The following is a 24,304-nucleotide window of genomic DNA, read 5'->3' on the forward strand; positions in this document are numbered from 1 at the left end:
ATATTAAATTATTAAGATGTATTCTTTTAACTAAAATTTTTATAACATATTTTCCCAAAAATAGGGTGTATTCTTTTAACTAAAATTTTTCTAACATATTTTCCCAAAACATTATATATGACCACTAGAAAAATAACACACGCAAACATAAAGCAAAAATACTCGAAATTTGTCTCGTAAGAGATGACCTGGTGGTGTAGACGTTAGACATGTGGCCGTGAGGTCATGGGTTCGCCTCAAGTCACCTGCCACACATGGTTCGCCTAGTATGACTTGTCTGTCGAACCTAGTTTGCAGGGTATTAGGTCGGCCGGAGTTTACCCGGTGCATTCCCACGTCATCAAAAATAAAAAGTACTCCATATCTTGTTCATAACCTCCCAAAATAATCTCCCCATCCCAATCCCAAGCCGTGTCATGTATATAAATCAATTTCTAAATTCAAATCTTTAATATCCTAAAACAACTGTCATGTTGAAAGTTTTTAACAATTTATGAAGAAAACTATGATTAATCTTGCATATAAAGAACATCAAACTTTTTTACCAGATAATGATCAGGAGGATATTCACATTGTTGAGATGATCGAGCCGTGTGTTCTACAGGGACGTAATCGATGACTTATGAGCAATATCGTAGACAGAAATGAGGATTTCGGCACCTATCAAGATGATAATCAGCCACTCGAGGAAATCTGATTTCCGGTTCTGCATAATTTCTTGAAGAAACCGAATATTGTGCTGCATTCATCGAAGGGTGAAAATGTTTAACCAAGTGCACCATGCCACAAAAGGGAAACATTAACGGTGTAGTCTTTTTGGAGATTCAAATGTAATGTTTTGTGAGAAAAAAATAATACTCCATCCGTTCATTCTAAAGATATATACATTTATTTTTGGTGCGGAACTTAAGAAATACTACTATCTCCATCCACTCACAAAATGATTACTTTGTAATTGGACAACCAAAAAAATATATGTATACTTTGTGAGTGGACGGAGGTAATATTATTTCTTAAACTCCGTGTCAAAAATAAACAAATATTTTTTAGCTGGATAGAGGACGCAGTGCTTTAATTGTAATGGGTAGTTAAAAGTAGTGTAAAAACAAATTTACTCTTACTTTTTTGTGTAAAAGTAATAATCTGATGGTAAATTCTGAGTATTTTGTACAAAAAGGGTGGAATCATAGTTATTAACAAAGAAAATTATTTTGTAATTGGATAATTCAAAATAAAGTTGTGTATACTTTTAGATAGAGGGAGTATATTTTTTATAGAAAATCGCAATGGTTGCATAGTTAAAAACTGAAACCAAGCTCCAAAAGGACAAAATCTATAGTTATCTGTGAAAGAATAGACAAGAAGAAATACCTCGACAAACTTCAACTTGAAATCAAGGCTGGCGAATCTCTGAGTTAATTCGAATTCATCCCTCAGATACTCCCAAATCTGTGCATATTTAGCATCCTTCCAGGCAATATCCGATCTAGATTAGGTAGAAGGCGTCGTCTCAGTATAAGAGAATAAACAAACAAGTAGAAACATACGAAAGTAAATCGCACACACGGATAGAATGTAAGGCATAATGCTGATTTAACTAGCAAACATTTGAGGTGCATGCTGCAAAAGAATGGAAGCATAAGGAGTTGCATGGCAATACAAACTGAAACCCAGCACAGAATCAAGATAAATATGTTTCTCAATCTGGAAATTGAATGGTTTGAAAACAAGAATGGATCTTGGAAGGTTGGTGTGACTTCAAATTCTTGAAATTATTTCAAATTTTTTATTCATAGCTTATATATAAGGTCTGGTTTTGGCCTGGCACTATTCATCAAAATTTTGACCCTCAAAACCATCAAATCAAAACATCTCTTTTCATTTAATATATAACACAGAATTTTCCGTTAAAACGTCACACCAAATACTATTTCAAATTCAAATATTAACTATTCCCAAGCCTTAAAGGAACACAACCGCAATTCTCGTATACTTATGTATAACCCCCTCAAAGCAGCAAACTTAAATTCAAAGCAAAATTATTTAGAATATATTGGTGTGACCAACACAGCAATTTTATGTGACTCAATACTGTACAGACATAAATCAGTATATATCTCAATTTTTCAAACAAAATAAGCTGAAAGATCTACCTTTCGAAAAGTCCAAGCTTAAGAATCACATCAGCAAGATTTGAATTTGCCTTCCCAACCAGCTGGAAGAGCTTTTTTCGTTCCATAGTAAAGGTCCCAGTTTTCTCCATCCCTCGGTTGATGTCTGTGAATTCTGCAACCATTCCATCAACCTAAAATGAACAGGAATAGATCAAAAGTCAATCTCAAAATCAAGGAACACTGCTAAATAGAAAAGTAAACCGGAATCCACACCTGACGGACATAATAGTCAAGAGCAATACTTTGACCAAGAACACTACCAATTGTACGAATTCCATCAATGTTTAGGTATTGCAGCATAATGTAATCAAGCCCACCTTCCATCCATGTGTTTAAAGTTGGTTTCTCTCTCACCTCATATTCTGATTTCCCAACACAAGTTAGAGCCGCAATAGAGGAAACGAGTGAAAAAAATAAAAATGGCAGCATCACACGGCGACGTGTATGATTATATTGATAAGACTATATAGCACATACCCAAGTGGAAACTAGAAGATAAAAGAAATCTAATGTGCCTTGTATCTATATTTGTTAAATAATTGGACAAATAAATGGTAATAATACACCTAAAATTTCGAAAACAAAAGGGTTAGGAAAACATTAATAAATAAGGATATGTGTTCCTAAGCTATCTTTGCATCTTTGCCAAGGTCCCTCAGTCAACATATAAACGAGCAAAATTAACAAAGAGATATTTTCAGTTATACAATATATTTTGTCATTGTTTTCCATATGCTGCCTCGATAACACTTAACAGATTTGACATAAATTAGCACCACTCCTGTAATGATGTTCTTCTTTCCCAGATGAGCAAACCAAGTTTTACTGAATTTTCTTGTGCATTATTTTCCCAAGGATAACTTGATAGCAGTTGCATGGGGCATCTTAACAGTATTGCAGGTTCACAATTTCATAGTGATCAGTCATGTTTACCACACAATTCAAGATTTACAATCCAGATTCCTTCACATTACATATTATAATACATCAAACACAAGAGAGAACCTGATTGGCTTACAAATTTAAACCTGGGCTCGGATATGACTTACCATCCTTTCTCATCTCTGGAAGCAATCCTGAGGCATGCCTTTCGACAACTTTTAGATATCCATCAACTTCATGGTCACGAACATTGAATAGAACAATGGAGCCATATTGGAAAACTACCATGTAACAGCAATCATTCCCACCTAAACTAGAACCTGAACCCTGAGAAAACCACATGCACAAATAATCATGTGATAAAAATAAAAATTAAGAGGCATATGTTGGAACTAAAATTGTGTAACATTACATGAACCTAGCTACTGAAACAAGGTTATTAAGGAAAATGAAATAAAAAATGGCACAGAGTATATAAGCTGCATATTAATAAAGGGGATTTATAAATTTTTCGATCAGATAAGCATATATTATATCGCTGTCAGATCAAAGAAACCGCTTACTCATATAGATCAGCTTCCAGCACTCAATAATCATTGACAGATAAACTTAGAATTGAACAAAATTCCCAATCAAAAAAAGCAGTCCAGTTTCTATAAAGTAAACATTTCAGTGGCAGTAGTCCCTGCTGCAGTGTAGTTAAGACAGCATTTAGTGATTGCATCACTTACAGCAAAAGGCACAACAAATTGTACATAATACAAGCTCTTTGAATTTCTCCAAAAAGTAAATTTCAAGATTTGTTTAAGCAAACCTCAACCTAAATTTTTGATTCTAGAACCACATGCCTTATTTATGAAGATAAAACTACAGAAATGAACATTGATCCTCATAATGGAGTATTCTAAAGAGTAAAGACTAAGCATAATGATAATAGTACAGGTCAAGAGTTCACAGAAGCTCAGGAAAAAAAATGTAAACCCAACCAAGTAACTTCTCGCATATATAAGTACAAACTAAAAACACTGTCAATATTTTGTGACCTGAATTAAAATTAATTCAAATTTTAAAATTTTAAAAATTCACATAATTGAAGATCTTGCTTTCTTCTTTCGATTGAATCTCCCTCCTCATGTATCTGTTAAATGCTCTTCTCTGAGAAGAGCTATGGCAGGCAAAAGAAAAATACTATAATAGGTATCACTCTCTGCAAGTAATAGCAAAGAACAACACTATAGCTTTTTGTGAATAAGAACAACACAATGTTCTTTTCTGTGAATAAAGTCTAGATCAACAATGAAACAAGCATCAGTCTTATTTGAAACTTTGATCTGATTCTTCACTAAACTTTTAATATAACAATGAGGTTCTATTATTTTGATGTGATAACACTTAAATAAACATACAATTTCACTTCTATCACTAAAACTTACTGCTTCAACAAGTAAACAACCATTGACAACAGACTACTCATGCTGTAAGTTCAAAACTTACTTTTATGCACATCAATTTCATAGTACAAAATCATAAGGCTGCATTGTGCAATTAAGAGAAACCCATATAAATTCATAAACCAAATACTCCATTAACCGCATGCAGCAAGAACTTCACTATAAAAGAAAACTCACATTCGGGTCAGGCTTCAAATCACCAAATCTAAAAACAACATAATTCGTCATTCTAGATGATGGAGGGATGAAACTCTGTTTATTCTGCTCAACCAAGCTCCTTAAATCCACACTGCAACACAATCACCATACCCATTGCCAATAATTTAATCCATCCTTAGAAAAGCACAAAAAAATAATTAACAAAATGTAGAAGCTAAACCAACAACTGAAACCTCGTGGAGAAGAAAAATGCCCTAACAGGAATTGAAGTGTTGGGGGCATCGCCAATTTCATCATCCTCCTCCTCCAGCTCCTCCATTGCCACTCGATTATCAACCTCCGAGCCTGAAACGGCGTCGTTCCAATCCAAAGTACTAGCAGCAGGTGACGAAATCGATGATAAGCATTTCGACAGCTGCAAGCCGGATCTCCCCTGCATATAAGATAACGCACGCAAGGCACTCACCGAACGCGCGGGCATAAACATAGACGCACTAGACTCGCGGTGGAAAACGACTGAAAATGAAAAATTGGCGCCGGAGATAGGTTTCCGGCAGACGGTGGAGAAATTCCGCGGGGAAGGGCGAAAGGGGGAGCTGAAGATGGCTTTTGCCATGCGGGGAGAGAAAATAATTAGCCTCATTGGTTTACTGCTATGCTTCTGCTGCTTTTGTGTACATTTAACAGCTCACTTTTGCTTAAATGCAATCGGCGACGGCGGCGGCGGCGGACGGCGGCGGAAACCTGCGTTTGGAGCCGAGGAAATATATGCGGTGCGTCTTCTCTGACTCGATCACTGTATCCAAGTTAGGAATTTTGCAGATAAATCCTAAACTCGTTCAAATTTTTGTTGTAGTTCATTTTTTTTTTTTTTTTTTTTTTTTTTAGTCCTTACCCTAAACGATAGTTTAGAGTTGGTCCCCACGTTTCTAAGTGTGTGTTTATATGTGTTTTTTTTTTTTTTTTTGTGGAAATTTAAATTTTGTATTTAAATACTCTCTCATCTAACATATTATATCACTTTTTTTTTATTTTAATTATATTTTAAATTTTATAATATATAATTTTTTAATTTATACTAATTTATATTATATTGTAATTAATTTTACTAATATATTTTTAATTATTTACTAATTATATTCCTTCTAAATTTATTTGTCTGCGGTAAATATGACACCATAATTGAAATAGAGGGAACAATATTTAGATATATTAAATAAATTGTGTAGATATTAAAAAAAAAAACAAAAATTTAAGATATTTTTTTCGCTTAATATTTTGAGGTTGAACAATTCTCTAAAAATATTAGTATTAAATATATCTACACGCATATTAATGCAATATACTTCATCCGTTCCAATAATAGTTATGTTTATCATTTTTGTCAGTTTCAAAATAATAGTCTCATTTTCATAAATAATCATATCACTGTAAAATTACCTTTACTTTTTCATTATTATTACATATTTGCTACTATTTTTTATACTAATACACTCACAAGGGTAAAAAAGTCTTTTAACCGTACTTTTTATCCACTGTCAATATAATATCAATATTTCTTCAAACACAACAAAAACTATAATTTTGAAACGGAGAGAGTATATAATATATTTTATTTACTCGCAAAAATCAATAATTAAATATAAAATATTAATTTTTAAATTATTAATGCAAATCTTCATGCTAAAGTAAAAAATACTTACATCTAAAAATACATAGTGAACAAACTATTAGGAATAAAATAAAAATGATTAAAATAACCCCATTAGTATTGTGTGATATAAAGGTAATAACATTTGTGTAATATATTGTAAATTGTAAGAATATTTGTAATGATAGGTAGATAATACAATTACTAAAAAAAAATAAATACTTTTTTAATGGGACAGACTAAATTGGAAAAATAGATAATTTATTATAGAACAGATAGAGTATTATTTATATTATCGACATAAATAATTATACCCTATATTGAAAAAAAAAAATCTTCAAACTAAAAATGCAAATTCTCGACCTCAATATATATATATATATATATTAATTATTTTATAAAATATTAAATTAAATAATCTTGAATTGTCTCGTTTTTATTTGAATTTGATGTTTTAATATTTTTTATTTATATAAATAGTATTTTAATATAATATTTTATAAAAGAATAATACAATATTTTTATTTAAAACTAGCGCTTTGGTTTGAAATTCAATATACAATATATAAATATATAAAAGTACAAACTCAAAATGAGGATTTATATAAAATAAATTTATGTTATTTTACATTTTATTGCGATATAATTTTTATAAATTTAAATACATATTTTAAAATTTTTTAATTTTATATATTAAATTTATTTTAAATTATCAATAATATTAATCACATAAAAAATAATAAAATAATATCATAATTTATTATTATTAATTAATTAAATATTATTATTTTAAATATTTTGTCATAAAGATGTCAATTGTTTGGAGACGACAAAAATATTAAATTATAATTATATATTTCGTATGTTCCTTAACAATTTATTATTTTTTTCATTATAATCCGTCTATAAAAATATATCCATTTTTTTTTTAGTAATTGTACTATTTATTTAATATTACAAATACATTTTAAATTTACAATATATTACAAAAATGTCATTACTGTTACGCACAAATAATAATAATAATAATAATAATAATAATAATAATAAGGTATCCAGAGTCAGTCGGTGGGTTCTCAGTCTGTTGGTTCTCAATCAGATAAGCAAGTCAGATGGTCCGCAGTCGGGCAAGCAGGTCGGATTATCCGCAGTCGGATAAATGGGTCGGTTGATACAAAGGTTGGCTGCTATGGGGGTCGGTCGAAAAAGGAAGTCGGGCGAAGAAAGGTCTGTTGATAGGTCAGACGATTGAAGAGACCAAATAGTGGTCGTTTGATGGGGCGACCAGTGAGTCTTTTGATCTGGCGACCGATTATGTATCTAGATTGGTCGGTTGGTCGGTCGTTGGGTTATGCGGTTGGCGAGGCGGTTAAAGACATGTGTCAATGAAAGAGGCAGTTCTGAGTTCTGTAACTGGTGGGAACGGTTGGTGAAACAGTGCGACGGTTCTGAACGTTTTCTTCAAAAAATATTTAAGGATTTGGATCATCATTTGGCAAGGCATCTTCAATCAACTTCAACAAAGCAAAGTCAGATTTGGGGATCACCACTTTAAATTTCAGTCTTTTATTTTCCAGTTTATTTTCTGTACCATACAGTGTTTAGAGATTCCTAATCTCAGGCACTAATTAATCAAGTTTAAGGATATTTTCTATATCTTTGAATTTTACTTTATTTTTGTTGAAAAATTACATCAACAAATTGGCGACCACAGTGGGAGAAAATTGCTGATCCATATGGCAAATTTTCAATTCCACAGTACAGCCGTTGGCTTTATCACGGCAGAAGAAGCTTCCCAACTACGGGCCGAATTGACAGCAGGTTTTCGGCAAATGTACGACCAGCAGATAGCAAATCTGCAGGCAATACATGACGCAATGCAAAACTTGATGGAGCAATCAAAATTCATGTTGAATTCGGTTCCTGCACCGCCAGAAATGTCATGCCCCCAAACGGACAACACCATTCCTGAGCATATACCCAGTCAGACAGACTGGAGACAGGACCAAACAGGAGGACAAGCCCGACCAGGGACGACCGAATGGACGGAGACAGGTCGGCAGGATCACGACGCCCGGACGGACCATGGTCGGGAAGACCACACCGACTGGACGGACCATGGTCGGGAGGACCACACCGAAGGGACGGACCGTAGTCGGGACAACCACACCGACTGGATGGACAAAGGTCGGGAGGACCACGCTGACTGGACGAATACAGATCGGGAAGACCACGTCGACTGGACGGACAAAAATCGGGAGGACTACGTAACCTGGACGGATACAGGTCAGGAGGACCACGCCGACTGGACGAATACAGATCGGGAAGACCACGTCGACTGGACGGACAAAAATCGAGAGGACTACGTAACCTGGACGGATACAGGTCAGGAGGACCCCGCCGAATGGACGGATACAGGTCAGGAGGACCCCGCCGAATGGACGGACACGGGTCAGGTCGCCGACCATAACTTTTCAGGCGAGCAAAAGAATGACAGAACAACAGTGGCCGAAAGGAGGAATAAGTCGGACGGGAGTCTGAATACAATGGTAGTGCAAGATCGACCAACGTCCAGGCCAGCACCAGTCCGCGATAAATGGAGGTCGGGTCCAACGTAGCCTCAAAGGATGGAGGTCGGATCTGAGGCTGATGTAGCCTCGGATGCTAACCTACTAACTCCTAAAACATCATAAGAAATGATGCTTAGGAGTCTTGAGGAGGAGGCATGTTGTTACGCACAAATAATAATAATAATAATAATAATAATAATAATAATAATAAGGTATCCAGAGTCAGTCGGTGGGTTCTCAGTCGGTTGGTTCTCAATCAGATAAGCAAGTCAGATGGTCCGCGGTCGGGCAAGCAGGTCGGATTATCCGCAGTCGGATAAATGGGTCGGTTGATACAAAGGTTGGCTGCTATGGGGGTCGGTCGAAAAAGGAAGTCGGGCGAAGAAAGGTCTGTTGATAGGTCAGACGATTGAAGAGACCAAATAGTGGTCGTTTGATGGGGCGACCAGTGAGTCTTTTGATCTGGCGACCGATTATGTATCTAGATTGGTCGGTTGGTCGGTCGTTGGGTTATGCGGTTGGCGAGGCGGTTAAAGACATGTGTCAATGAAAGAGGCAGTTCTGAGTTCTGTAACTGGTGGGAACGGTTGGTGAAACAGTGCGACGGTTCTGAACGTTTTCTTCAAAAAATATTTAAGGATTTGGATCATCATTTGGCAAGGCATCTTCAATCAACTTCAACAAAGCAAAGTCAGATTTGGGGATCACCACTTTAAATTTCAGTCTTTTATTTTCCAGTTTATTTTCTGTACCATACAGTGTTTAGAGATTCCTAATCTCAGGCACTAATTAATCAAGTTTAAGGATATTTTCTATATCTTTGAATTTTACTTTATTTTTGTTGAAAAATTACATCAACAATTACATTTGTACTAATAAAGTTAGTTTAGTTTTTTTTTAATTCTACTATATTCCAATATTAATATTTCTAAAATTCCGTGAAAAAACAAATGAATAGATAGATATGGGACGGAGGGAGTATTTGTTTTATAATACTTTTAAAAATATATTCCCTTCGTCCCATTAAGGATGACTCGTTTGGTTAAAAATACAGTATTTTAAGTAGCATAAATTGGTAAGTTATTAATGATAAATTATGATATTATTTTTTGTATTAGTAGTGTTGTTGGTATTTTAAATATTTTTCGGATTATAGCTTAATAACATATATGCATATAAATATAATCTTTTATAATAAAATTTTATATAATATAAATAGATAAACTAATATATTTATTTCTTTATAATTAATTTAAAACTAATTTTATAAAAAATAAAAGTTTTAAATATAAATAAAAATATTTGTTTATTGATGATAGATAAAAAAATAAGTTAAAAAATTAAAAATTTATTAAATTAATTTATGTTTTTTATTATATTTAAGATGAATAAATTTTAAAAAGTAGAAAAGTGAGTCATTTGTAACGGATATAAAAAATACTATAATAACTCTGATTTAAAATATTCAACTTTTAAATTATATAGTTGTATAATTAGATATATAAATTAAATATATATATATATATAATATGGATTTTTATTTTTTTTTTGTTTGTTTGAAACATTTTGATTTAACTTTGATATTTAATAATAGGCTAAATTGCACAAAATCTACGTGTGGTTTCATGAAATTGCACCAAATCCCCATACTTCTAAAACTGCGTCAAACTCCCTCGTGGTTTCACAAACTTTGCGTCTAACCCCCTCAGTGGTCCTTATTTAACGGTATTTGATCTAAATGCGCTCATATTGCGAATAAATTTTAAAATCTCAATTTATAAACCCCTAAAAGTATAAATATATATATTTTTATATTTACTCTAAAAAAAATAGTAAATATACTAAAAAATAGTTATTTTTCTCAGGTTTTAAGAGTTTATTTTTACTATTTTTTTAGGCTAAATATATAAAAATAAATATATTTGTAATTTTAGGGGTTTAGAAATTGAGATTCTAAAATTTATTCGCAATTTGAGCACATTTAGGTCAAATACCGTTAAATAAGAACCGCTGAGGAAGTTAGACGCAAAATTTATGAAACTACCAAGGAGTTTGACGCAGTTTTAGAAGTACGAGGATTTGGTGCAATTTCATGAAACTACATATGGATTTTGTGCAATTTAGCCTTAATAATATTAGATTGAACATTTTATAAAAAAATTTTTTTTTTCACAAACTATTGAATTTAAATAATAAAATTTAAATATTTGAATAAAAGAAACATACTATTTTTTTATATATTAATATTCTAAATTTTAATATTCAGTAGAATAAAATAAATAAATAAATATTTTGAAATTTGAAGAATAAACATAATGAGTATAATACTTTTCAAGGGTGTGTTTGTTTGGGGGTTTGGATTTTGAGTTGGGATTTGAATAGTAAAAATTTTGAATTTGAATAGTTGTATGATGTGATATAAATAGGGTTTGATGTGATGTTTTGAATGTAAAATTGATTTTTAGTATAATATAAAAAATGAAAAATAGGTGTTTGATGTTTCATATTTTTTATTTCCGTCTATTCCATATAATTGGTCATTTCATTTGTTGAAAATATAATTATATACTTTAATTAATTTTAAAATTCATAATTTATAAATTTTTTTAATTAAATTATTTAGTTATCTTAATCTTAATCTATAATTATTTTTATCAAATCGTAATTATTTTTACTAATAAACTTCTTAATTATTTACTAACTATACAATACCTAAAACTCTGTATTTAAGCTAAATAATATAATTTAGTTGAGACGGAGTAAATAGTTAATTAAATTAAAAATATTTCAATAAAATTTTTCTCTCTCCAAAATTTTAATGAAAAGAAAAATGTGTACAATTTGCCTCCATTCCCTTTAAAAAAATTGAACTCATATTTTCTATATGATTCTTAATATATATATATATATATATTGTATCTTAGCACAAAGTTAATATTCTACATAAAATATTAATATATTTTATATTATTGAAATAATTTCATATACTTTACATAAAAAAAATTAAAAATAAAACACGAATCAAATTGTGATTTAAAATTTATTTGAAAATAATATGTTATATTTAAATTTTTATTTAAATAATATGTTTGATTACGGAAAATTTAGCCTTATTCATTTGCATTTTTATGAAAAGGTGAGATTAAATTTCTCGGAAAGATTGAGTATTGTTTTTTATATTATGACATTATTTTATATAAAAAAATTTCAAATCACACTAAACAAACAAACCCAATATTTTGATATACTCCATCCGTTCAATGTAATAGTCTTATTTACTATTTTTGTTCGTCCCAAAACAATAGTATTAAAACTATCCCTATTTTTTTATTTTTATTAAACAATTGCCACTACTTTTTACACTAATACACTCACAAGGGCAAAAAAGTCTTTTATCCATACTTTTTACCGACTATCAAGACATTTGTGTAATATATTGTAAGTTGTAAATGTATTTGTAATGTTAGTTAGATAATACAATTACTAAAAAAGAAATGAATATTTTGTTATGAGACATACTAAAATGAAAAATAGATACTTTGTTATGAGACGGAAAAAGTAAGTTGTAAGAATATTTATTACTCAATTGGTACATATATCATGTCACACTTTCTATTTTTGCCGTTCTTTATATTATGCCCATTTCCTGTTTTGAGAAAGTATTTATATTTCAATTATATTTTAAATTATATAATATATATTTTAAATTTTTATTAAATTAATAAGTTGTTTTTAATTTTAATTAATAATTATTTATATTATATTGTAATTGATTTTATTAATATATTTTTAAATTATTTTTTAATCATATTCGCTTAAATTTTTGTATCTAAAACAACAGTGATACGATATTAGAGACAGATAGAGTATACTAGCTAGGTAATACCATTATTCAATTTTAGCAAAAGAATATCCTTATTTTGGAACAAATAGAAATGAAAAATAATAATTCTTATAGAACCGAAAGAGTATTTATTATTAATATTCTATTAAAAATAATATTTAATTTTAAAATATCACGCTCCTTTCTATTTTTGATAAATTTATTTATTTTAATTACATTTAATAAATATAAATTAATTTAATTAATTTATAATCTCTCACACAAAGCACCATTCAAAATTCTTTTATTGGTAATTTTTATTTGTATTATATAAATTTTATTAGTTACAAAAAAAATATATATTTTACTGAGATATAACAATAAAATATTTAAATACATATTTTAATAGTTAATAATTGATCTTTACTGTCTAAATAAATAATCTATATTGTCTAAATCCATATTTCCAAATAAAATGATTCATCTCTATCGAGATAGTAATATTTATTTATATTATATTCATTCCGTCTCAATAAAATAGTTTGTGTACCATTTTTGTCCGTCCCGAAACAATAATTTTATTTTCATAAATATCTATATTACCATAAAATTACCTCTATTTTTTCATTTTTATTACACAACTGTCACTACTTTTTACATTAATACACTCACAAAGACAAAAAAAAGTCTTTTATCCATATTTTTTACAAACTATTAGTATAATATTAATATTCTTTAAATTTTATGCCAAATCCAATTAAAACTATATTTATGGAACAAGTATGAAATAATTATTAAAATTAAAATACAATTCAAATCAATTTCCAAACGTTCACCTAAAAACATTTATTTATTGATTACATCACCATCATCATCATCATCATCATCATCCTCGTCGTCAACCATCTCCCCGCCTTTCTTTTGAGTTTTTATTACTATTCCACAACCACAAATACCCACACACACCCGCACGTGTGTGTGTGAGAAAATTATTATTATTATTATATATATATTATTTAATTCCACTATTTTTTTATAAACAAAATAAAATAATAATAATAATAATAATAATAATAATAATAATAAAAATTAGAAGGCCATCCATTAAAAAAGGGCGTCTTAATCCTCTGGCTTTCAATCATCGCTTTGTGGTGTGCCCGTACAAACTTCTTCGTCTCACTTCGCTGCTCTCTCTCTCTCTCTCTACATTCTCTCTCCCTTTCTGCATTTCTTCAGAGAAGTCTGCTGCCTGCATAGCTTGTCTGGGCTGGTTGGGTACAGCCTGGTGCTTTCCACCACTGTAATTTCTGAATCTTGCATTTTTGTTCCTTTCTATACTGTCTGCTCTCCCATGCCCTCCTCGCCTGTAATGTGGATGGTTTTTTGGGTTTATGGTCTTGAATGGGATGAGTTTCTGATCTGAAAATCAATGAAGATTTCAGCCATTTGTTGGGGAATTTTGCTTTGTGTTGTATGGCATTAGGGTTTGGATTTTTTTTTACTTTGTATTTAGGTTTTTGGTTTTTTTTTTTTTTTTAATTTTTGTTTGTCAATGCTGTTGGGGTTTAATGTGTTTGCATGTTTGTGTAAGAGTTTGGGCGAAATGTGGCACTGTTTAAGTTCTTGGTGTGATTTTTGGCTTATTTCTTCCTTTGCTGTTTGTAACTTCTTTTTGTTGGGATTTGAAGGAAGAAAGAAATGACGAGCAACGAAGAAGAGAAGAGATGCCCGCTCTGTGCGGAGGAGATGGATTGGACAGACCAGCAGTTCATGCCTTGTAAATGTGGTTATCAGGTTGTGTTCTCACTCTGAACTCGTTTGTTGTTTTGTTTATATTATCTGCATTTTGAATGATTTTGTGTTTGTTTCTGAAATTTCTTTCAGATTGTAATTTATGGCAATGAATGGTATGGTGTTGTGATGATTTTTTAATGCTTAGTTATACGATTCAGCAGTGGTTTATGAAATTAGGAAGGGGTGGGGGTGTTTTTGTGTATAAGGTTAGGTTGGATGTGAAGAGGGTTTATGTTCATAATTTCATATAAGTCACTTTTGTCTTTGCTTGGGATATGCATTTGGTTTCGGTTTTGTAAATGTAGATGTTTGCTCTTGTGGTAGTTCTTAAGTTGAATGAAACAAGTTTGGGATTCTTATGTTTTTGGATGGAGATTGACGCCGAAGATTATAGAATTTTGCCTTTCTCATTAATTGAAATCTTCTTTTTAAACTCATGATTCTCCTTTATTGAAATATTCTTTATAAGATGGCTTAATTATCACTTTTGGTTAAGTGTTGTTAAATTATTCTGAAGAAAGCTATGGCTGAGTTGCACTTTTTGTGTTTGCTGATTCTGCAGATTTGTGTTTGGTGTTGGCATCACATAATAGATATGGCGGAGAAAGATACATCAGAGGGTCGCTGTCCAGCTTGTCGGACAATTTATGAAAAGGAGAAAATTGTGGCGATGCAAGCAAAGTGCGAAAAGTAGTGTCTTATCTTTATTTATTTTTTTTGGGAATCCTTATATATTATTTGAAATAAGTTTCGGTTCTAACACTTGGTTGAGCCTTTTTATAGGACGATGACCAAAATATCTAACAGGAAATCGAAACCCCCAAAGGCAGCGAAGCCGAAGGCAAATGATGTAAAGAAGGATTTGACAAATGTTAGAGTGATTCAACGGAAAATGGCATATGTGATTGGGCTACCTCTTAGTGTAGCTGATGAAGATGTGGGTAGTTTATTTGTTAGTTTGATTGATTTGGATTACTTGTCGGGATTTGTTTTTTATTTCTCATAATTAAGTTTCCTGTTAACTACTTTTATTTGCTTCAGATCATGATCACAGTTACAAATATGGATGATTTCATTCTTCAGTTATAAGGAGGAAATGTTTTTGGAACAGGTGTTGCTGCGAAAGGATTATTTTGGTCAGTATGGGAAAGTGACAAAAGTTTCACTTTCAAGGACTGCTGGTGGGGCCATTCAGCAATTTGTCAACGACACATGCAGCGCGTGAGTGTTGACATCTGCCAATTAATTTTTTGAAAGTGACTCGTTTCAAGTGATTATTTTCATTTTAGGTTAAATATGTTACCCTGAAATTAAGCTGACTGATCAATTAATTAGGCCTTAAAATTTTAAATTTCAGCATTTTGATTTAGTTCCATCTAACCATCTTTTCTTTGTAATGTATTGTATATTCTCGACCAACATAAACTGGATTCATAAGTAATAGTAAAATAAGCGGTGAACTGGCTTGCTGAAGCTAAGAATTTATCGTCGTAGTCTATTGGAGTAGCTTGGTTGCATTGATTATTCTGTATTTATTTTGGTGATGTTATATGTTCTTCGTAGAACTCCAAAGGTAAAGTGCAACGGCGTAAATCTTAGAAAAATTGATTCATGTGATACTGAATTCAGCTCCTTCGGTGTAATTGTTTGCGTTGTGTTATATGTGTATAATTTTTATTGTATTAGACACGGAGGTTACTCTATAAAGAAAAAGCTCAACTACTTATATTACTTTTTACGCACTTGCCCACTTCCTATCAATGCATTGAAAATTTTGTAATGTGTACTTATCTTACAATTACACCGATATGGAAATTTTATAGTAGTGGATAAATAAGATGAATCTTGACGCCTCGAATGCTCACTGATAATTTCAAAATATAGCATTTTCTTAATATCTCCATGGTAGTCGTTCTACTGAGGGAAATGCAAATACCACTGATGAAGTTATTAAAATATGTAATCATCAAGTAACACTACCATAATTTTATAATGTCTTATGCTGGCACAATTAACAAACATTTTCTTATCTGGTTCTTGATTATATGTCTGCCCCTTCTTGTCTTTACTGTCACCATTCAGATACATAACATACTCAAAAGAGGAAGAGGCCCTGCGATGTATTCAATCAGTTCATGGTTTTTTCCTGGAAGGTAGATATCTGAGGTAAGCAATCTTCTGTTCCTTGGTTTTGCCACATAATGTGCTATTTTGGAATTGATACGAGCAAGTGGAACATTGCTTGTGCAGAGCATCATTCGGAACTGCAAAATATTGTCATGCTTGGCTGAAAAACATGGTATATATTATTACAGCATTTTAAATTTTATTTTGACACCCTCTTGCAGAACATTCCTGGCAATGAGTGATGAATAATTGTTATTGTGTTTCAGCCTTGCAACAACCCTTCTTGTTTGTATTTGCATAGTATTGGGGCTGATGAAGATAGTTTTGGAAAAGATGAGGTTGCTGCGGTTCATACAAGGTATCATTTGATAGAGCCAAGGTTTAAAAATTATTCAACTGCTTGCTTACTAGACTTGTATATAATTGTTGCTGCACCAAATTAATCTGTTCATTAGTTCTAAATTTAAACAAGATTGTATATGCTCTATCCACAATAAGTATGCGATGGGCAAAGTTGCGCTATGTTAGTCATCATTCATGACTTGTAGCTATGGTTGATGGATCATTCCCTGAATTCTGTTTGTCTGGCTGACAATTATCTGAAATCGATTAATATGTATGTAAAAAATGTTGATTTCTTCAAGGAAATGAGTAAACTTGTCTATTAGTTTGATAAATAGCAATGTGCTTGAATAAGAGGATATGCGGAATGTATTAAGCAATCTTTACTGGAGTACCTTTCTCCCTTTAGTGGATCAGTTGTTGCTTTCTTTGGAAGCTGTGGTCATCTATGCTTCTTTCTCTCTTTCACTTTTAACACATACATACACACACACATACGTATTATTTGGGTTTGGCCATTCATTTTTTTTTTTATTTGGTATCATAAATAGTTTTTCATCAAATGATGCAAGGTAGAACATTTTCTAGGATTATTTCTTGATCATATTTGTGTGTGGTGCAACCATGGCATTTAAATTAGTCCATGGCATCAAAGTGCACCATTGGTTTGTCCCACAAACATCATTTACCTTTTCTTATATATATACAAGAAAAAATAATGAAACTTATTTATGTTTGTTATTTATTGTACAAAACTTATATATATATATATATATAAACTTTATTATTATGAAAATTACTAGTTACCACACCAAGCTCTCATATAGTGCGCAATGCTCTGGGAAACATGTACTGTGGCTCCAGAAACAATTTTTTGCAATGTTGTACCGACCTATTGCTGGTTAACTGCTATGGTTGTTTTTTTTAATAGGAGTAGAGTCCAACAAATTGCTGGTGCTACAAACACTGCAGCAAAACGCTCTGGCAACACGCTGCCCCCAGCTGATGATGCCTACAATTGTATCTTCTCTTCGACTGACAAATCTACTATGATATGTAGCATATCAGTAAGTAACCTTTTACCTAGAATTAGCATCAATTTTGGGTAGGTCCTAAAATATTTGCCATATTTTATTGTTTTTGTTCCTTCATTGCTTCTGCTTTTATCGACCAGGATGCTGCCCATGGTTCTGCAAATAGCACATGTGATATAACATACCCTCTTCCTTGTCGAGAGAAGGAAGGGGCCATTTTGACGCCCCACAAAATGACAAGTTTTGTAGATATTGTTGGGCGTTCTAATCGTGTTGATGATGAACAAGATCAAAGTAGTCCTGAAGATAGAAGGTTCCTTGACATGTGTTCTAAATTATCCTCACTAACAGTTAGCGGAGATGTACAGTCAGGAGAATCGTACTCTGCCTCTTCCCTGTTCGAAGTGTCTGCATCTGGTTGCCATGGGAATGGTTTGTATACAAATAGTTCGGACAAACCACTGCAGAATGGTGCTTTAGTATCCAACAGGCAGGGATCGAAGGATACCTGTGGCTCAAGTCATACCTTTTCCCTTCGTCCTTCCTATCCCGAATATCTTGCAGAACATTCAGATCGTCAAGCATTGACATCATTGCTACCTGAGAAGACACAGTCTGTGAATGATTTTACCGTTGATCAGAACAGTGTAAATAATCATGAGGACGAGGCTTCTCTACCTTTCAGAAATGTAAATTCCATATTAAATGATTCTTTCCAGGAAAGAAGGTTTCAGAATTCTGCTAAGTCTGATAGAGTCTATAGAAGTTCTCGGTCATTTTCGAATGAAGAAATAGTTGAGCACTTGCGAAGAATAGACGATGATGACACATCAACCAACAACGTGAAAAATCCTGCTTTAGATGCTGTGGAAAGTAGTATAATTTCTAATATAATGTCACTTGACTTTGATTCATGTGAAGATTCCATGACAGTGCCTAATCGTGTATCCGAGTTGGTTGATGAAACCTATGGCTATGGCTATGGTGGTTCTTCCTGGAGTTCCAAAAATACTGACCAGGCTGGTTATTCTTATGCTAAACAAGAGGGCTTTCAAACTCAAAAGGCCGGGTCTATCCTTCCTGATTATAGTGATAAAAAGGAGCTGTATCTACACAAGTCTCAGTATCCAGGTAGATGTCCATTTTTTCATTTTTGTTTCTTGTATATAGTATTGCTCTTTTAACAAATCCTCTTCATTGTCTGTTGTTACAGTAAACAGGGCCCAATGTTTAGCGCCACCTGGATTCTCGGTGCCCTCTAGGGATCCACCCCCCGGGTTTTCTAATACTGACCGAGGTCTCTCTTTACCCCGTGGCTCGTCAGGTCTGTGCCTTCTTTCTTTTTTGTTAATCTGAACAGTAGTGATGGCAAAACGTTTATTTGAAATGCATACTGTGTCTCATGTAAGATATTATGAAATGATCAAATCTTGCCACCGGAATATCAGATTTTTGGTTAAGATTTGGGTAGAGTTACTTATTTTACTGAGTATCTATAACTTTGGGAACCTGTTTAGTGTGGATTGTTTGTTTCTAGTTTTTTTGTTTTCCGAGAAAATGTGCTATGAATGCTTAAACCCGAGCTTTTTGTCTCATTGTCTTTTGCAGGTGTTCCTTTGACAAACACTTCGTCTATGTCCACCAGGCTTAACGCCAGTTCAAACTACCGTGACTCCGATTTATTCGATCCTACAATTTTAAGTTTCGCCAATGGTAAACAAACAAATGGTTTTAGTAACCCGGGGGGCTATGGAGCTTGGCCATTGGGAGGAAATCCGAGGTTGAGCTCGTTCGAGGAGAATGAATCAAGACTTTGGCTCATGATGCAGCAGAAATCATCCAACCAGGACTCGAATTTCTTGCAAATGTTCCCTTCCCAAACCCCATCTATAACTCCTGAAAGTTACACAGGGCACCTGAGGAATAACCGGCTGCCCGGGTTTGATGATATATACGGCGGTTTATCTTCAAGAGCAGTGGATCAACACCAATCTTTCTTCACAGACATGTCGAATGGTGAGAGGTATCCGAGTATGGGTGAAGTGCAGCGACATAAAGGGGAAGCAGCAGAGCTCGGAAGCAACGAGAGATTAGGAGGCGGGAACACATACTTGTCCAGGTATAGCGATGTAGTGTTGAATAGGGGCGATGTTTATGCGCCCCGAGTGTTCGGGCTGTAGTGAGTTAGTTGGCTGTGGTGACTAAAAAACAGGTTGGGAGGCCTGATCTATGCTTCAAATACACTCACCTTTTCCAAAAACTTTAATGATACATATAATCTTTCTGTGCAGTCCTGTTCTGAGAAGCAAATGAAATGAAAAAAAAAAAAAAAAGAAAAAACATTTTGGTTGATGTTTGTGTTTTGGGGATAGATTGATTAGCTAATTTATTTATTTGAGAATGATTGAAGTGCTCGTTAGAGTTAGTCAGTGATTGCTATGAGTTCTATTAGGCCATCTCTACCATGTAATTCTATTTATCTAGTTTTAACTCTAAATATGCAGTTGTTATAGTAATTTTATTTCGACCATAATTTTATTTTTCAGTATTATTTTTCAAATATTCAAATTTTCATATTATTTTAAATAATCTTTTATTTTTATAATTTAAAATAATCTTTTTAAAAATTTAGAAAAATAAAAAATAAATTTTAAAATTAAAATTTAAAATTTTAAAAGTTTTTTCTTTTTAAAAAAAATATAGAGCAACTCCAATTTGGAGTTAGCTACAGTGCTAATGCCAGAAAGTGGCGTAAGATTTGGCATCGATTGGAGACAACCGACCCAAATAATCCAACCCTGCACCATTTGGAGATGCTCTTAGGATAGTAAGAGCATATAGGTTGCTATTATGTACTGTAAGTTCATATAATTGTGCATGAGATTTAGAGCTTTTTAACATGTATACAATTATATATATATATATATATAAATCTATTTATAAAACATGGTGTCTATTAATTATTACACTTCAAAAGCATATCAAAACCCAAAATATAAATTATTAAAAACACTCAACCCCTAAGGCCTAAATAGCTGCAATATACTACTCCCTCCGTCGTGTAAATGTGTGCTTATTTGACTGGACACAGATTCTAACAAAAGTGAGTAATAATTGTTACTTTTTCTTTTTATAGTAAAAAAAAAAACAAAAATGTAATAATTTTGTACTTAAAAGAGAAACGAGAATATTTTTCAATGACAACCCAAAAAGAAAAGTGAACATAGATTTGAATGACGTATTAGCTATTGAAAAAACAAACAAATCAGTTTGATTTTCAATTATTCATTATTTTCTCTATTTTCGTAAAAACTATATATATATATAATATGTAATATATTACACAAAAAATTCGAGTCCTTCCAGATAAAAAGTTTGAATTTTGTTTTGAGTTTTACAAAATTTTCAAAACATTAAAAATTGTATATTTGATATAATATTTTTTTAAAAAAAAATTAATAATACCAAAAAATTCAAAAGTATATCAATATTTTTTTTTTATTATTCAAAATCATATTAAATTCTAAATCATAACGTTATACTTATACCTAAGATCGAAGAAAGAATTCTCAAATTGTATTATTATTATTAATATTATTATATTATTCAATTGACTACAAAGTCTAGGGAAGGCAATATAGGACAACAATTTTGTAAATTAATAAATATAAATTAGAGTGGACTCAAAAGAGTCATGGGTCAAGTCAAGAAGTGAAAAATAATTGATTAGGAATTATAAATATTTGTCCCACATATTATTATTATTATATTGACGTGACATGCCTCTTATAAAAGTAAAAAATAAAAAAAAAAGTTCAAATACTCGTTACAAAAAGTTACAAAGTCAAAATAACAAACAACGCACCGAATTATTTTTTTCAGCACATCTTTTATATTAATATAATACAAATAACAATATATGCTATAATTGATTTTAGTACGTGATATACTTTTATATAACACCCATATAATTCTGAACAAACATCACATGTATTGTGTGTAATAAGAACATGTGTTGTTTCTATATATTATAAGTGCTGAAAAATCAGCACGGTGCTTAATCTTCTAAATTAACACCGTAACTATTCCCTATATTTTGACACAATTTTTCATACCATACACAAAAAATCAATTTATCTAAAAATGCTTAACAGCCGGAGCCGGTATATATATAATTAGCATAAATTGATATCAAATAAAAATAGGTGGATTTTAAAAATATATATATTGTTGATGTAATTTTTCAACAAAAATAAAGTAAAATTCAAAGATATAGAAAATATCCTTAAACTTGATTAATTAGTGCCTGAGATTAGGAATCTCTAAACACTGTATGGTACAGAAAATAAACTGGAAAATAAAAGACTGAAATTTAAAGTGGTGATCCCCAAATCTGACTTTGCTTTGTTGAAGTTGATTGAAGATGCCTTGCCAAATGATGATCCAAATCCTTAAATATTCCCTGGGAAACCGTACTGAAAACCGTCACCCGAACGGTTACAACGTCTCCTTCTCAACCGTCTTCCAACCTTTCTTATGCTGACACGTGTCCCCAGCAGACCAAAATTCCCTATATTTCACTCCTTGAGCCGACCACAGACCTTCCGCTCTTTTGGCCCGACTTCGTCCTTCGTCCGACCTACTTCTTCGCCCGACCCCACTTGGGCCGACCTCCATATCAACCGCCCCCTGTCTTTGATCAAAGGCCTCCGTGTTTGTCCGACTCCTCCTTCTATCCGACCTACAGTTTACCCGACCTGCGGATATCCCATCTCAACGACTTTCCGTCTCGAGGACCTCCCGACTTGAAAACCTTCCGACTCATCGTCTTTCCGTCTTGCGGACCTCCCGACCTGAAAACCTTCCGACTTGAGGTCTTTCCGTCTTGCGGACCTCCCGACCGGAAGACCTTCCGACTTGAGGTCTTTCCGTCTTGCGGATCTCCCGACCTGAAGACCGTCCGACTTGAGGTCTTTCATCTTGAGGGCCTCCCGACCTGAAGACCTTCCGACTTGAGGTCTTTCCGTCTTGCGGACCTCTCGACCTGAAGACCTTCCGACTTGAGGTCTTTCCGTCTTGCGGACCTCCCGACCTGAAGACCGTCCGACTTGAGGTCTTTCAGTCTTGCGGATCTCCCGACCTGAAGACCGTCCGACTTGAGGTCTTTCATCTTGAGGGCCTCCCGACCTGAAGACCTTCCGACTTGAGGTCTTTCCGTCTTGCGGACCTCTCGACCTGAAGACCTTCCGTCCTGAATTTTTCTTAGAAATAAATAAATAAATTTATTTTCCTTGATTTCCTCACGGTGTCCTTCAGCCAGTTCAATCAACCCTATTGCCAGGCCCATTCCTCGTTTTACCTTGGGCTTTTAACCTAATTCTAAATTTCGTACGTAACAACTTGCCCGCCGCCAAGGGACTTTCAAACGCCAATAAATGTTTGGAAGTTCATAAAGCACTACCTTCTCGAGAAACTCCCTTAGCAACTACACCAGTTACTGCAACACTCCTGGTTTATTCCTTCTTCGCAATACAAGCCTGTGTGAATCACAATCCCAAAACATTCTAACTATGGCGAATCAATACATTCCTGCCCTTCCTTTCGACGGAACCCTTCCAGAAGGTCCATTTTCAGCCTCGAAAGTACTAACTCCGACGATCCGTCCATATTGCACTACTCCCGAAGATTCAAATCGGATGAGGGAAGTTTTGGAATCTCGCAACGCCTTGGCTATCAACAATCCCAACTACCAAGCAGTTCGCATCCGAGACAGCATCAAGACCCATCTCACAGACCCAAAAGATCTGTATCGTGCTTGGTATCGACGAGTAGCAGAACACTTCCAGACCCAATGGCGATCCCAAAAGATCGACCAAGCAATACTACTGTCTACCATGCCTATCAACCTGCATGAGAAGGTGTTGTTGGCCATGTCCGCCTTCTGGAATGCGGAAAATGGGACTTTCCTTTTGCCCTCGGCCCCCTTTGGCCCAACCCTTATGGACGTGGCCATGATCGCACATCTCCCAGTCGTGGGTGAAGACCCTGTAATGGGAGCCCTAGATGGGCAGGAGCCATCAGAAGACCATCCGGGATGGTCTTTACAAGGTGTGAAGGAATGGGGTTGGACAAAGTTCGCAACCGACCAGCAAGGGGCTCCAGGGACTCCTGTAACCGACCGGGAGCACACTGCCTTTATTCTGTTCTGGCTTTGTAGGTACATCATTGTTTCTCCTTCCAAAAGTGTTCTTCCTTCTCACCTCGACCTGGCCATTCATATTGCGTCAGGTCGGTTCT

The 24,304-nt window shown here is 33.3% G+C and overlaps 2 protein-coding genes across 2 annotated transcripts; one reads left to right on the top strand and one right to left on the bottom strand.

Annotated features, from left to right (window-relative positions):
• Positions 1-419: 419 nt before the first annotated feature.
• Positions 420-5,477, bottom strand: LOC127243972 (protein RETARDED ROOT GROWTH-LIKE). Its single transcript, XM_051264239.1, has 7 exons — positions 4,900-5,477; positions 4,685-4,796; positions 3,224-3,383; positions 2,388-2,536; positions 2,154-2,305; positions 1,372-1,486; positions 420-739 (listed from the first exon to the last, which is right to left on the bottom strand). Exons 1-7 carry the CDS (start codon positions 5,307-5,309, stop codon positions 599-601), a joined length of 1,239 nt encoding a protein of 412 aa, XP_051120196.1. The 5' UTR covers positions 5,310-5,477; the 3' UTR covers positions 420-598.
• An 8,381-nt stretch (positions 5,478-13,858) lies between these two features.
• LOC127243969 (uncharacterized) lies at positions 13,859-20,354 on the top strand. Its single transcript, XM_051264238.1, has 12 exons — positions 13,859-14,010; positions 14,399-14,504; positions 15,067-15,194; positions 15,288-15,441; positions 15,616-15,725; positions 16,587-16,670; positions 16,755-16,803; positions 16,898-16,989; positions 17,905-18,040; positions 18,148-19,138; positions 19,221-19,331; positions 19,616-20,354. Exons 2-12 carry the CDS (start codon positions 14,409-14,411, stop codon positions 20,185-20,187), a joined length of 2,523 nt encoding a protein of 840 aa, XP_051120195.1. The 5' UTR covers positions 13,859-14,010; positions 14,399-14,408; the 3' UTR covers positions 20,188-20,354.
• Positions 20,355-24,304: the final 3,950 nt, after the last annotated feature.

The sequence above is a fragment of the Andrographis paniculata genome, unplaced genomic scaffold, assembly GCF_009805555.1.
Source record: "Andrographis paniculata isolate CXL003 unplaced genomic scaffold, ASM980555v1 Contig98END, whole genome shotgun sequence".
Classification (NCBI taxonomy): domain Eukaryota; kingdom Viridiplantae; phylum Streptophyta; class Magnoliopsida; order Lamiales; family Acanthaceae; genus Andrographis; species Andrographis paniculata.